This window comes from Ammospiza nelsoni, chromosome Z (genome assembly GCF_027579445.1).
Source record: "Ammospiza nelsoni isolate bAmmNel1 chromosome Z, bAmmNel1.pri, whole genome shotgun sequence".
NCBI classification, from domain to species: Eukaryota; Metazoa; Chordata; class Aves; order Passeriformes; family Passerellidae; genus Ammospiza; species Ammospiza nelsoni.
In genome coordinates, this window is record NC_080669.1 from 31,583,848 (window position 1) to 31,598,356 (window position 14,509).

General features: G+C 37.1%; 1 protein-coding gene across 1 annotated transcript in view; it reads right to left on the reverse strand.

Annotated features, from left to right (window-relative positions):
• DAPK1 (death associated protein kinase 1) overlaps positions 1 to 14,509 on the reverse strand; it is an 83,835-nt gene that overhangs the window by 21,141 nt on the left and 48,185 nt on the right. The window contains exons 4-16 of the mRNA XM_059492518.1: positions 12,439 to 12,577; positions 10,465 to 10,594; positions 10,132 to 10,180; positions 9,963 to 9,989; positions 9,386 to 9,538; positions 9,199 to 9,244; positions 7,956 to 8,045; positions 7,472 to 7,564; positions 5,749 to 5,868; positions 4,554 to 4,652; positions 3,663 to 3,761; positions 2,373 to 2,471; positions 788 to 985 (exon numbers count right to left, since the gene is read on the reverse strand). Coding sequence (XP_059348501.1) covers positions 788 to 985; positions 2,373 to 2,471; positions 3,663 to 3,761; positions 4,554 to 4,652; positions 5,749 to 5,868; positions 7,472 to 7,564; positions 7,956 to 8,045; positions 9,199 to 9,244; positions 9,386 to 9,538; positions 9,963 to 9,989; positions 10,132 to 10,180; positions 10,465 to 10,594; positions 12,439 to 12,577 — 1,342 coding nt within the window. The remainder of the gene's footprint in view (positions 1 to 787; positions 986 to 2,372; positions 2,472 to 3,662; positions 3,762 to 4,553; positions 4,653 to 5,748; positions 5,869 to 7,471; positions 7,565 to 7,955; positions 8,046 to 9,198; positions 9,245 to 9,385; positions 9,539 to 9,962; positions 9,990 to 10,131; positions 10,181 to 10,464; positions 10,595 to 12,438; positions 12,578 to 14,509) is intronic.

Sequence of the window (14,509 nt, forward strand, 5' to 3'; positions counted from 1 at the left end):
TAGGCCACTGGTCTTTGCAGTGGAATGGATGAAATACAAATGCACATTTTCTTCTAACAACTTTCCTTGGAGGGAGGAGAGTGATCAATAGTAACAACCAGCTGACTATTATAAACTCTAGTGTTTACTAGAGAGAAATTAGTGATGCAAAAGTCATGCAATCTGCCTTCTGATCAGTCACTTTAAAGACAGAGCTTTCTCTATGTGGAACAACTTAAAGAGACCAGAAGAAACAATTTAATTATTTTAGAAGCTTTAGAAACTTTCTGCTGAACTTGCTTTAATAACTATTTAATTAACTTTTACTAATAAAGGTACCTAAAAGGGCCGCCATACCAAAAATACAAGCAAATAAATTCCAAATTGATTCATTTGGATTACATCATGAAGGACAAAAATTTATTCTGAAACAAATACAGTCAAATTTTTAAACAGTTCTTATTGGAAATGGATTTGATTTATCCAACCCAGAGTAATCAAAGGCCAACAGCAAATCCATCTTTTTCTCTGAAGTTAACAGTTTGTTGCCAATTACAGAACCTAATGTTCCTGTAATTTTTCAAAGAGTGTTACTCATGAGGTGATAAATGATAAGGAGATGATAGATCAGCAAAAACCCAACCATGGAATAATAATGATCAATGGACAACCCTAAAGACTGCTTCAGCCATCAATAGGCCCTCTGTGAACTGCTATGAAAATTCACATAGTGGAAACAATGCTGACTTGCAGCACTCAAACGAAGCAATTGAGAGACACAGCCCTGCGATCTCCAGACATAACTGACCTTGTCTGTTGCGTGAAGATCAGCCCTGTGCTCTGCCAAGCACTCCACAATATCATGGTAACCCCTAGCAGATGCTGTCAGGAGCGGGGTCTCCCCTTCTTTGTTTTTGATGTTCACATTGCACCCTGCTTCACAGAGTGCTTTGGCCACAGAGTAGTAGCCGTGCCAAGCAGCGCAGTGCAGGGGGGTTTCTTCTTCCTATCAACAGCGAAAATCAAAAAAACAGCACTGAACCAAACTTCAGGAAGAACAACTCCCCAGCTTAAAAATACACAAAGACAGTATGAAAAAGAAAAGACAGTCTACTAAGTAAGTCCCATGAAAAGATATTGTAATTTCTAATGCTGACATTCTAAAACCAAGAATAACTTCAGCTGACATACATGTGATCATGGTGCCTTGTCAGCAATAGTAGTTTAAATCTATCCTTGTTCCTGAGGCTAACTGTCTTGGTTCTCTCACTTGTAAACAGACCCTTGTTCACAAACAACTTCTATATCCTGTGTGCTGTGACTAATCCAGTGTCTACAACAGAGTGATTAGAACGACGATGCAAATCCCACTAGACCTGCAGTCTGAGGCAGGTCACTCTGCTTACCATGTTGAGAAAGAACACCCCAATGTTCTAGGAGTGAAGATACTTAAAAACCCAAGTCCTTTAGGGAACACATCACAACATGCCTTTGAAACTGTCTGCATTTGGAGTTCACTTCTGACTGAAGTACTAATTTGCCTTCTGCTTGAACCCAGGAAACTTCAAAGCATTAAACTTCAATTCATTGTATGTCAGAGCAGTTACATGGAACACCATTAAAAACCTGAAATGTTTGACAAAAATATACTGAAAGCAGCCTACTGAAAAAGCAGGGAGAATTAAAATCCACTAAAAGCTCTATCAAATTCTAAGAAATGAGTTAGCCTTTCTGTACCTGGCAAATATCAAAAAAGAGACAATTGAGACTGATAATAGCAGAGGACTTGGACCGTATTAAAGGTTTCTGTAAAAATCTGAGTGTGAAGAAACAGACAGAGACCATGTTCTCTCCTCCCTCAGCCTAGGGCTCCTTAAACAATGAAAAGGAAGTCCTAGAAAATACAGCACTTGGAGAGGCTTGTGGAACTCACAAACACAGAGTCAAATCTGAGTCAAATGGATTTTCTTTTTCTGTTATGTCTTTTCTTCCTTGTTTTCTTGCAAGAGTTCAGACCTCTAAAGAAACTCTCCTCTCACTTTCAAAAATGAGTCCTTGACACTGTAGAAAAATCCTATAACTGCTAAAACCAAGCAGAATTCAAGGCAAAAATGAATAAAAATCTTTAGCTGAACTCAAAGAGTACACACCACCCACACCTTCACAGAGTTGTTTCTCTGTGAAGCTTTCAGTTTTGAGAGAACCTGTGTTTTATAGCACTTGTTGGTTCTCTCATTTATCACATAATCTTTATCTATTTATTAAGAGCTACCAAAACCTCCATAATTCTGGTTTGCAAACATGCCAGAGGCTAAACGCGAGACTCGAAGTTTTGACCACTTTACATAAAGCCTTATTTGTTGAAAAAAATGCAGACAGTGTTCATGACTCACCTTGTCTTGAAAGTTTGGATTGGATCCAATGCTACAGAGAAACTGAACCACATCCACATGCCCATACCGAGCTGCCACGTGGAGCGCGGTCTCCCCGGACTGCAATTACAGGAGAACATGTAATTCCGGTGAAATTCCGGTGTAATTCCGGTGTAATTCCTTGTGTCACACCGTGATGCACACTGCCTGCACACCCTGTGCAGCCCGAATGCCCTGAATCCTGCACAGGATACTCCTCCCTCTCCCTTGCCCAGCCACACAGCTCCGTCAGCAGAGCTTACTGGCTGTTGTACGTGACAGACACAGCACCACCTGGCAGGAAGGTTATTTCTTCAAGGCTTTCTTTTCCCAGAACTTATTTTTCCACTTTATTTGTTCCAGATCACAGACATGATGGGATTTCTGAGCAATATGAGGAGGAAGCTGTGTGTGCAATTGTGTTGAAACAGATATCCCATTTCTATTCATAATATTTCCATATGCTCCCCCCTCCCCTGTTTATTCAAGGTAAGGAGCTGGCCTAACACATTTGTATACCCTGGTGCATTTTGGTCACTATGTCTAACTATTTGCAACACTTGCTTTTTTGAAATTATATAATACAGAAACTGTATTTTCATTAACAGAGTAACCTCTTTCATAGTAGCCTTATTAGGAGTCATACAACAATTTTCCTAATGTACCTTGCCTTACATTAGTTCCCTCAACAAACTAAACTGTGTTTCACGAGTACAATTTCTTCTGTATTGGAGCTCTGGCTAGTATAAAATCATTGCTATGGTATAAAAACTTAACAGCAACTAGTTTCTAGGGCATATGTTGCTCAAATAACACTGCTAAAGACAAGATAAGTGTTCATCAGCTATAAATTGTTAGGCTTCCTCATACTCAACTTAATAACAGTCAAATTTACTTGTCAGACAAAAGTGATTTTCAATCGAGGAATGAAAAACCAAATCACGATTTCACTCTGAGTTCCAATGAGAAATCAACTCTTCAAGTGAAAATTAATTTAGGTTTGTACTTCCCCACCTACCCACCATGTAGTCACCACATTTAACATGCACACTTGGCTAACATTTGTCATAAAAATAATCAGTACATCCAGCTACTTTAAAGCTCGGTTATCACAGCCCTATAAGTCAACTTAAAAAACCACACTAAAAGAGCCAGTTAAATTCTTGGAATTATTGCAGAGCTGAAAACCATTTCAATTGAAAGACTTCTCTCTTTGCTAAGATAAAGTTATAGGAAAAGGCCCTCTGTGTAAAAAAGGAGTTATTTTCTTACCTTATCCTTAATGTCCAGAGGACATTCATTATCATTGAGAAATTTCAGTGTTTCTACATGTCCATGTCGAGAAGCCCAATAGATTGCATTAGATCCAGCCTATCAAAAAAGGTTCATTTCAGATGTTATTGATCAAGTTAAAATCCTAATTCTAGGTTTTCAGCTGAGGTACATGTGCACTTAGATGTACACAGACACACTGAAAAGCTATTCAAGCTTATATGAACACATTCACTTTTAAAAAAATTTCAAATTGATTCAACAACACTACATACCAACAGTGACAACAAAAACCTCTCTATGCAAGGATGATTAACAGGATTACTAACTGTTTGCAAGGATAATCCTCTTCTCCCTTGTTAGGGAGTACTTTCTAAAGAACAGTCATGAGATAAAAACCTTTCTTCTGCTTGCTTTACCATCTATCAAATGGAGAGGCAGACAGTTCTTCAAGCTTGCTTTAAATGAATTGTTACAGCACACTGGGGAAAAAAGCTTATTGTATCCTCCATCGAATATGAATTTTAATTGCTATATTCCCCACGGCTAAAATATTAAATTATCTATCTATATTAAATAAAGCTCACCGTTGTGTTTTAGGGAAATCACTAATTTGAACTAATTGAGGTGGTTTTGTAAGCATGAACTACATTGTAAGATTAGTATAATTCAAATTATTTCAGCTAATAAAGTGATGAAAATCAGAGGATATGTATTAGTAACAAATGACATTGTTAAAAACTTGGTCTTATGTTTTTTGCTTTGGAAGGCAGAAAACAGGATCTACAGCTCAGAGTTTTTAATTTCCAATACCACTTGTTCTGAACTGCTTGTCTCCTGCTAACTGTACTAAAAAACTTATAAAGAGCAGTTGAAAAGCAGAACCCCAACCTTATCTTGAACATCAATACGAGATCCACGCTTTAACAGCAGCTGGAGCATCTGAATGTTTCCACAGCCAGCAGCAATCAGTAGTGGAGGTGTTCCATGCTAACAATGAAATACAAGCAAGAATTATATAGTTAATTGTTGAAGGATTAAGGAAACAGTGGAATAGAAGGCATGCATTGAATAGCATTTCAGATTTCCACCTTCAAATTAAATCTGTAGGAAATAGTGCATGGAAAGAATTTATTCCTTTTTAAAAAAAAATTATTGCACAACAATTCTCCATATTTTTGAGATGAATTAATGATATATCACACAGTACATTTATGCTTTTAAAATTAGGAATATCAATGTTAAGCTCTTACTATTAGCCTTGTTTGGCAAGAACATTCCCCCTTGCAATTTCTTTGCAGCCACCACACCACCTCAGACACAAGCCATAGGCAACATCTAGGAAAGTGAAATGGGACCACATATAAAACAAAAAAACCCAGTGATTTCTTAAATGGTTCAATATCTATCACAGTCAAAGAACATTTTACTTCTATACTGCTCTTCACATTTCTGAAAGTACTTTGTATTGCAGGTCACTATAACCATGCAAAAAAGCATGACCTTGTCTTGAGCCATTTAAGAAATCACTGTATTTTTTGTTTTAACGGACAGTCCCATTTCACTTTCCTAGATGTTGCTGATGCATTGAAATACTGTAGTGGACAAGCAATTTCATTACTGAAAGTGAACACCACCATCTAACATGTTCACATATCCCACTTCTGCAGTTTGCAACTTCTGTTTCTAACACTGCTTTGCAAAGTCAGTTTTAGCAGTCTGGTTATTCTTAAGTATTCTGCCATCTTCATTGACCACAAGAAACAGCAACTGCCACCAAGAGTGAAGGCAGATATTTGATACACCACAAATCTATGGTCAGTTCCTGACCATAGATTTGAGTTACACTTTTGAAATGCCTAGGCAAAAAAATTTGGGGTCATTTGGGCTCCATTTTAATGAATCTCAAGAAGGCTGAACATAAAACATGTGAAAATTTCTCCTAGAAAAAAGGCAAAACTTTTTCCCATTCCCTTGCCTTTTAATTTCAGGTGTTACATTTCTATTTTACAACCACACTGCTCTATTCAACAGGGTGTTAGCTAGTCCCCCCCACACCTCACACCTCAAAGCAGACCCACACTACCTTGTTGGGTTGATTGACATCGTAATTTGTCAGAGATCCCAGAAGGTGCTGTAATCCAGGAACATTGTCATCATTGATGGCATGAATAATAGCTTTCATCACAAAAGAATCTTCCTCATCCTTGCAATTAAATGTGAAAGAAAAAAAATTGTTAGCTTTAGGAAAAAAATCTGTATGTAACAGATGCAAAGACATAAAAAAAAAAAATTTTTTTTGAAATTTCTTTGTAAAAGAACGCTTCAGCTACAAGTTGTAATCTTTCATGAAGCATATGGCTAGCATGTATGCATGTTATCTGAAAACCCACACCAAATCCCCTGACATGTTTTCTGGTATACTTCCCTCTTCATCACACGCAAGCCTGTTAATCGCTGAGACTCCACACAGGTTTCTTTAATTATGTGCATTTTTTTTCCTCATAGGAAACGTAGATGATAGATTTCAACAGAAGCAATACTCGCACAAAATGAAATTATTCCATGCATACATGTGACGATTAAAAAACCCAAGTGGTGCATGAATACCAGCTGAAGTATCAGGTTTTGTGCCATCAGCAAGAGAGGTGCTTTGGTCCAAGCTGTCATCTATTCAAATGGATCAGTTAAAAATCTAGAACCTAAGTAATAAGCCTAGATACCTCTGCAGGTGTAACTTTGTTTTTGTTCTGTGCACTAGAATTTCAAAGAGCTGAAATTCACAGAGCCCATTATTTGGATTGCTCTTACCTCCCTCTCTCCCGAGGTTTCAGATTTTTTAGGACACTGACATTGGGCTATAATCCTTTCTGCTGGAACACAGGTGTGAAAAGCTGATCCAGTGTTAAAAGGCATACAGATAGCTGAATGGGGGGGTGTTGGGTAGGGAAAGGAGAGCAAGAGGAGAACAAAGAGCACAGAAGCCAAAAGATAAGAGGAGAAAAAGTGGAAACATGAGCATGCAGTCGCACAGGAGGGACACGGGGAAGACCGTATGCAAAAAAGGGCTTTGCAGAATTTTTGAAGTTGATCCTATTAATGCACAGAAAATATTATATTCCCCAGGTCTAAACATATTAACACATATTCCTTGCTGATCACAGGGAATTTGTGAACTGTGTATTAAAACTTGTAAGCTAAGAAGAATGCTTTTGGATATACAAGTATTTGTAATTACAAAACATATAGCAATTGCTCCTAACTGCAACTGTAGTCATATCTAATACCACAAAGTGAATACTGGCCAACTCTAAAGTTTCCTCCTTAAATAACTGCTCGTTGTGACACTGCTGTCTAGCATTCATTGGATTTAAAACAGCCTCAATGGTTTTGAATATTTGGTAAAAAAAAAAAAAATTATTTTAGTCCACAAAATGATGATGTAAATAATGAGTAAAATTCAGATTACACTTTTTCACCAGATAATTGTTATGGATGACACTTTTTCACCATATAATTGTTATGGTGAAAAAAAATACTCATGAATCAAGTTTCAAGACCAAGAAATGAATTTTTGACACCAGGTAAGTTAAATGTCAAGGTTTCAACACCGTAAGTTAAATGTCAAGGTTTCAAGATGCAGAAGATCAAACTATGGAAAGTTGACCTTCGTAACCTAAAATCTATTTCTTCTTACTTATGATATTAGTTAATTATGCAAATTTTCAAGAGACTAATATTTCTGTGAGCTAGAAACTGGCAAAGTTCACATGTGATAAAGCTTTCTAAATATATAAGAACACACTTACCAGAGTATCATCACTTCTAGCGACACTCATGCTACTTCTGGACAAGAAAGATCTTGATAATCTTTGGCACAAGGATATTAAGCGCACTGATTGCTTTACAAAAATAACAAGAAAAAAGCTACATGTAAAAAAATTAGGAAATTTTGATAGGATGCTATCGCAGTGATTTTAAAGGACTTAGCAAAACAAACTGAAGTTTGACTTCAATACCCCATCTGCTTTTTATATTGAATTTGAAACCTTTTTTTATTATAATCCAGCAGAAGCACAAAGCAAACAATTCACACTCAAGCATTGGACCTCACTGACAAAAAGGTCTTCTCCCATACTAGCATACTCAAGCACTTAGTTTATTCCCAGTGTCAGAAGAACATGTTTCTTCTTCCTTCCTTTCCACTCTTAAATGTGCTGACCTTTCCCTGGAACAGTCAATTCTACTGCATTTGTATGTCACCAGCATTTGATGTGTCATTGAAAGACTTACTTTCCATTTTCGTCGTGCTGCAAACTTCTTGAATTTCTCCATATTCACTGCAGAAGCTTTTCTACTGAGTGCTTGCTGAGTGTCTTTTGGCTGTGAGCAAAGGGAAAATAAAGATGTTCCAAAAAATTCCATAATTTCTGCATGTCTCTGTCCCTCAGTGATGACTTCCATTTACATTATAATAGTACTCCAATCATACTGTAATAATGAAGTAATTGTAAGCACATATTTTTAATATTCAGAGTCTAGTCTGGCATACAGATGGAATTTCTTAAGAAAATGCTGTAAGGGAAAGACCTAAGAATGCAATACTAAAATGTGCTTTTTCATTTTAAACAAAAACCCCTTCAAACATCAGAACATTCAGCCTTGTCCTTCACCTCCCTCTCTGATAGAGGCATTTGATTTCCAAGATAAATCCTGTCTTCTGGGAAGATCTCCTGACTGATTTTAAATGCAGTCAATCTTTGTTATAGTCTCAGTGTAATCACCTGGACACTGCTGAAAAATTACTCCCTCCTCAAACAAAATCACACCCCATCTACCAGTGCAGCAAGCTCAAAGCCCTCATCCTTTCAAATTTTCATGGGCTGATACTAAGCACCAATGACTAGTGGAGTACACAAAATTTTGCATTTTATGGTCCCATCCTTGAAGTCATTTTTATGGAGATATATATATATCATATCAAATTAGAATGTGATAGGAATTAAAACAATAAACTGCCAGGTAGCACTACACACATTAAGAAGTATGATGGGTGCCATTTCCTCCCTCTCACCCTGGCAGCTTCACAACAGCTCAATCCAAACCAAACACTGAAACACTGAAGAAGCAAGTGGACCACCACATCAACTGCTCTCTTCCATGTAAGGGGAAGGACAGAAGAGAAATTACTAGTTTTTTACCAGTCTAAATAAGGGCATTAGAAGAAGAAAAATTAGTGTGAATTGGACTGGATTCAGAGACTGTATGTTTGTCAGTGCAATGCTCTGTGAAGATTAGCTTCTCTGTCTGACCATGACTTTAATTCCCACAAGGGGCTACTTCCCTACTGCTAATTCACATAGAGCATATATTAATGAAGCCCATATTCTGTATGTGTTAGCTTTCATACAAGCAGCTTTCCAATAAAGTAAGTTACATTAAACAATTATGAAAATATTCCATGTTAAGGAACTCGAAAAGCATGAAATGAAGAATGATTAAAAACAAGACAACAGAGAATGAATGACATGCTAACCTTGATCCAAGGATGCAGCAAACTGTCTTGAATAGTCATTCTCTTCCTTTAAGAGAATAAAAGATGCAACAGTTTCAGATATTAATAAAATACATACTGGTTTATGTTTATTAAACTATCATCTCCTAATATCATGTAATTTTAAATACTAGAGATGTAAGTGCCATGCAGAAGAATAACAACTCACTTTGGGTCTTTGACTAGAAGTCTTCGTATAAAGTCTTTAGCTAGGGCACTGGTATTACTGAAGAATTCTTCTTCAAATTCATAATTCACGGCAGACACATTTGCCAGTGTTTCCTGTTTGGTTTCTCCAAGAAATGGAGATGCACCACTTAGACTGCAGGAGAGACAGAACATTCCTCTCAGTACATACTGTAACACTGCTGCTTTGGCCCTCTGAGATCAAACAACAGTAGAAAGAGAACATTTTTCTTTTCCATTTTAAGGCTGCAGATCTACTTTCAGGAAGATGTGATGTAGCAGGGCAAAAAACTTTGCTGTAATTTCAAAGACTACTATTAAGATATAGCTGCAGGAAAGTCACCTACAGATTTGAAGACAGTTTCCCATCCTAGCTCAATGCTGATTGACAGCAATTCTTTCCATAATTATTCTACTGCTTTTAAGATCATACAACTTGAATCATGATGTGCAATCAGAATGGTTTGATTTGTACAGACACCACCAACACCCCAGAGGATAGAATAAGAATTAAAAAACAACAGCATTTGCAAGAAACACCCATAGATTTTGGTACTTACAGAATATAAGTTATTACACCAATGCTCCTGGGTTGAAGGAAAAACAAACAAAAAAAGGATGAGGGAGAGGAGAGAAAAATAGATGGAAAGAGAGAGAGGAGAAAAAAAAAAGGTTAGAACATAAGCATAATCATGAGAGATTTATTTCAAGTAAGATCCAATAACTTACCACATATCTGCTTCAAGACCAAGAGGCTCATAATTTACTATTTCAGGAGCTAAAGGAAAAAGCAGCAAGGTAAGTACCTAGTCAAAGAACAGGTATAAGTCTCACTCTGAGTCCATGTATGTCAGAGATAATAAGCTAAGATGCTGATAGATTAAAACACCTTAATGCAAGTCTAATTTGAAATCAAATGCTACAAATTGCTTATTTAAATTTCAAAATGTCACAAATTACACACAAATTTCATACTCTGTAAATCAGCCAAACCAAGATAAGCCATAAATACTGTTTCACAGACTGAAAAAGAATAGTTTGAAGAAACAACAGTTTTCTCACCAACAAACTCTGGCGTTCCGAAGATATTTTTGAATTCATTTCCAAAGTCAATTTTGTGTGCTAAACCAAAGTCAATAATCTTGATTCGAGGCTTTGGTACATTCCTGTCCAACAGCATTATGTTTTCAGGCTTTGAGAAGGAGGAAGGGGGGAGAGAAAGAGAAATTACATATAGGTACAAACTGTGGACAAGTGTTCTTCACCATTGAACATTCTTTTTTACCTCTGTTAGACACTTGAATTGTATTTTAGGCAGAAAAATCCTGACTTTTCCTATTATGATGAAACATATGCTTAACATAACTACAGTAAATTAGGACTCCATGTTGATGTTGAAGCGCTATGATTTCCACAAGGCCAAGATTTTACTTCTTGTAGATACCACAGTTGCAGTTTTCATGTGGACTGACCTTAAGTGAAACACACTGTCCCCCAGCAAAAATCACAGACCCTGTGCTACAGCCATTCCAGCACGGCTGGGAGCTTGCAGGAAACAAAACCCTATAAACTAGTTACTGGGTCTGGTTTACATTAGTCCCTGAGAGAGGTTTCTTTCACACCACATAAGCAATCAGGGACGTGTATCTTGTTGCCTTTGGATCTTCCAGGGAAACTTCTGGAGTGGTCCAGCTCCCAGATTTTAAGGTTCAACATACTTAAAAGGAAGGCAAAAGAGCAGGTTCTCCTGTCTTTTCTAGCTAATTTTGAAATATGGACTTCACATTACTTTACACCAAAGATCTGCAAATCCAGAACAAAGAAGATGAAATGCCAGGATTATCAGCAAAGGGGGCTGTCTCTACACTGCAGCACTCTAATGAGCATACAGAACCAGCTACTCAGTCACCATGTCCTGTTATGCCCATAAGCTGGTGTACTCTGAAGAGGTTCTGTAGCTACATCTATCCTGTTCAGAGTGTTAGGAGCTTCTGGAGTCATAAAGTACAGCTCTTCATCGTCACCCTTCTTTTACCTTCTTTTCCCAATCACAGGACCTGATACGTGCAAAAGTAATTTCTGCATTTCTGTTCCATACTTTTTTTGGTCTACACATTACTGCCTACTTTAATGCACAAATTTTTGGTATCCAAGGATGACTTGTTCAATTACAAACAGATTGGCAAAAATTCACATTTCATACTCTAAGAAATACCATTCTTTCTAGCTTTACAAATTTTTTCTCTTGCTGACTGTCATACAAAGACCAAATATATTACTGAGGTGATGAGGATGAAACTGGAAAAGGTATGCTTACACTGAAATCCATTCCCTTCCCTACCTCATCCCCCTTTCAGAACTACATTTCAACTGTAATGAAATAATCATGCCTCCTTTTTCTCTTACAGACATAGCTGCACACTTCAGGAGACTTCTGGAATGTTTAGCTGTCTACCTTTGAAAAATAACATCTTCTGGGGGAAAATGTGCTGAAATTGAAACATTTAAAAGCAGCTGCTGAATTTAGATACAAAAAGCTCTGCTTTTATTATCAAAAGGATGCAATTAATAACTTCTCTGAAAATGAACAAAAAAGCCCCAAAAAAGGAAAAAGACGTCAGTGGAAATCTGCTGCCTGCTCCACAAAAATCCTTGTACTTAACTCAGTGCAGTTTCAATTAAGCACTTAAAAAAACCCCACAGTTGAAAAAGGCATCTAGGTCAGAATATTTCACCCAGATCCCATTCACATTGAAAAAAAAAAATAAAAATCATAGTCCTCATTTTTATTTCAGGTTTGTTTTCTCAGAATGGTTTAATTTTGTCAGAAGGTGCCATTTCCCCTGAAGAAACATTTCCCAGACGGGAACTATTTACAGTTCAGTAACTTCTTTCCAATGGCTGAGCTTCCCCCTGTCTACATAAGCTAGCAAAACAAAACTGTGGCCAAGATCATGATGACTGATTTGTGGCTAGAATTACAAAGGACTTCAATGGATGTTGATTACAGTTTAAGTTTTTATCTGTTCCACACACCTTAAGATCAAAGTGGGCAATTTGCAGAGAGTGGAGATACTGAACACCATTAAGTATCTGTTTGAGAAATTCTGTGGCTTCCTCCTCCGTGAGAGATTCTTTCTCAGCTAAGAAGTCGAAGAGCTCCCCACCTGCAACACTGTGAGAGTAGAAGCAGAGTTAGTGACAAGCTTGCTTTAACCAGTGGGTTCCTTTTAGTATAGCTGTCCTCAAACCCTGAAGAGCCTTAAAAAGGATCCAGATGCTTTAAATGTTTCAAATATCAGAAGCAATGATGAAAAGTACTTAATTCAATACCCAAAGGAGTTAATAGCTCCCTCCCTTCCCCTGAAAAGAATACAGTAAAAAGAGTGTTACTTTCAGAAAAAAAACTTTCTAAAAAATGTTTAGAAAACCCGAACAAATATAGTTAACAGTATTTAAATTTAAATGAAGTAAAAGCCTCCTATTCTTCTGTATGTGCATTTAAAAGAATACCATTAAATATGAAGTAACAAGACTCAAAACATACCAACACAATGGGACATGACATTATCTAGAAAATAAAACATGAATTGGCTCATATCAGTAGAACACCAGATTTCTACACCCTCATTGAAAAATAAACATTTTAAATCTTATTTTGAAATATTTTTGGCAACTGTCCTACATCCAACTTTTGAAAATAGATTCTGGTTTTGAAATACTGTATTACATGCAGCACCTATATTGTATTTGTACTCTAACACGGAGAAACCTTTTCTACAATGAATGTCCTTAAGACTGTTTCCAGCAAGTGTTCTAGCCCCCCCCCAGCAGAACAAAAAGAGGTAAGACAGAGTACATAAGCACATCTGGATTTTTGCATTTGAGAGAGAGAGAGGAATAGAGAGAAGATGATCCTCTTCTCAGCTCAGTCAAGCAGCTCTTAACCCAGTCAACAGCATGAAGAGATACTGAAGTGATAGAACTACAACTGTTCCCAAATAACAGACACACTTCAGCTGAAGGACACAGTAGTTTGCCCACTGTGGCAAACTACTTTTCCCATCTGTGAAAGCAAGGATACTACTTAGAAAAGTCTTAGAGATTGCAAAAATGGTCATAATATCTCCTGTGTTTTTCATTGTAATGATACTAACACAAATTCAAAAGTGCACTCTAATTCTTATTGCTTTTCTGCAGGAAAAGAAAATAATCTGTTCACGATTTAAAGCTCTGATTATGAAACATTAGGTGGTGATTAACATATAACAATGGGTAAACAGTTTGGGCAAATTTCTTGAAATACATTTGACTTCTTTATCATGTCTACTTTTTCAGGGACTTAATCTGCATTATTGTAATGCAAATTGCATGAAAAGTGTATTTTAATGAGTTCTTGAAGCTTTCATTGAGCTGCCTAGACAATAATAAGAGTATTGTTTAGGGTATTATTTGTGTTGTAATATTTTCTGCATGAAAGCAATTATTGAAACAAAGTGCCATTAAAATATAAGAATTATAGACTGTAAGGATGAGAGGTCATTTTAATGATTTTTTTGTTGTTGTAGGGACATTAAAATGAAATTCCTAATGATTAAATCCAACTTGTTATTTTACAGAGACTGGTCAGAATTGTCTTCCAAATGGACACACACGCATATTCTCTCATTGTTTGCTTCTGACTATTAAAAAAAAAAAAAAAAAAAAAAAAGAAAAAAAAAGAAAATATTTTCAGGATAACGTCTGTATCTGCAGCACTGCACTGAAAGGTGACATTCATTTCCAATTACTGGGCTAAAGGCCTTAGCATCACGTGAAGCTTGCTCCCCCATGTTTACATGACGGTGTTGGCTGCAGCTGTTGAGTGGCTGTGAACTGCAGCACCGCCTTGCCACATGGAGCAGGCAGACTCACTGTGGCTACTGCCCCATCAAAACCCATCAAATGTAGGCACTCAGCGTGGTTTGGCACTGGGCTAGCTATCAGTATGGGGAACCAGAGAAGATGGATCCTCAGCTGAGTAAGAGCTTGTAAGACTGCACCAAAAGACTGCATCTGGTCGCACTTTTCAAGCAGCTGGAAACCCTGAAAAACAGCAAAATCTCCT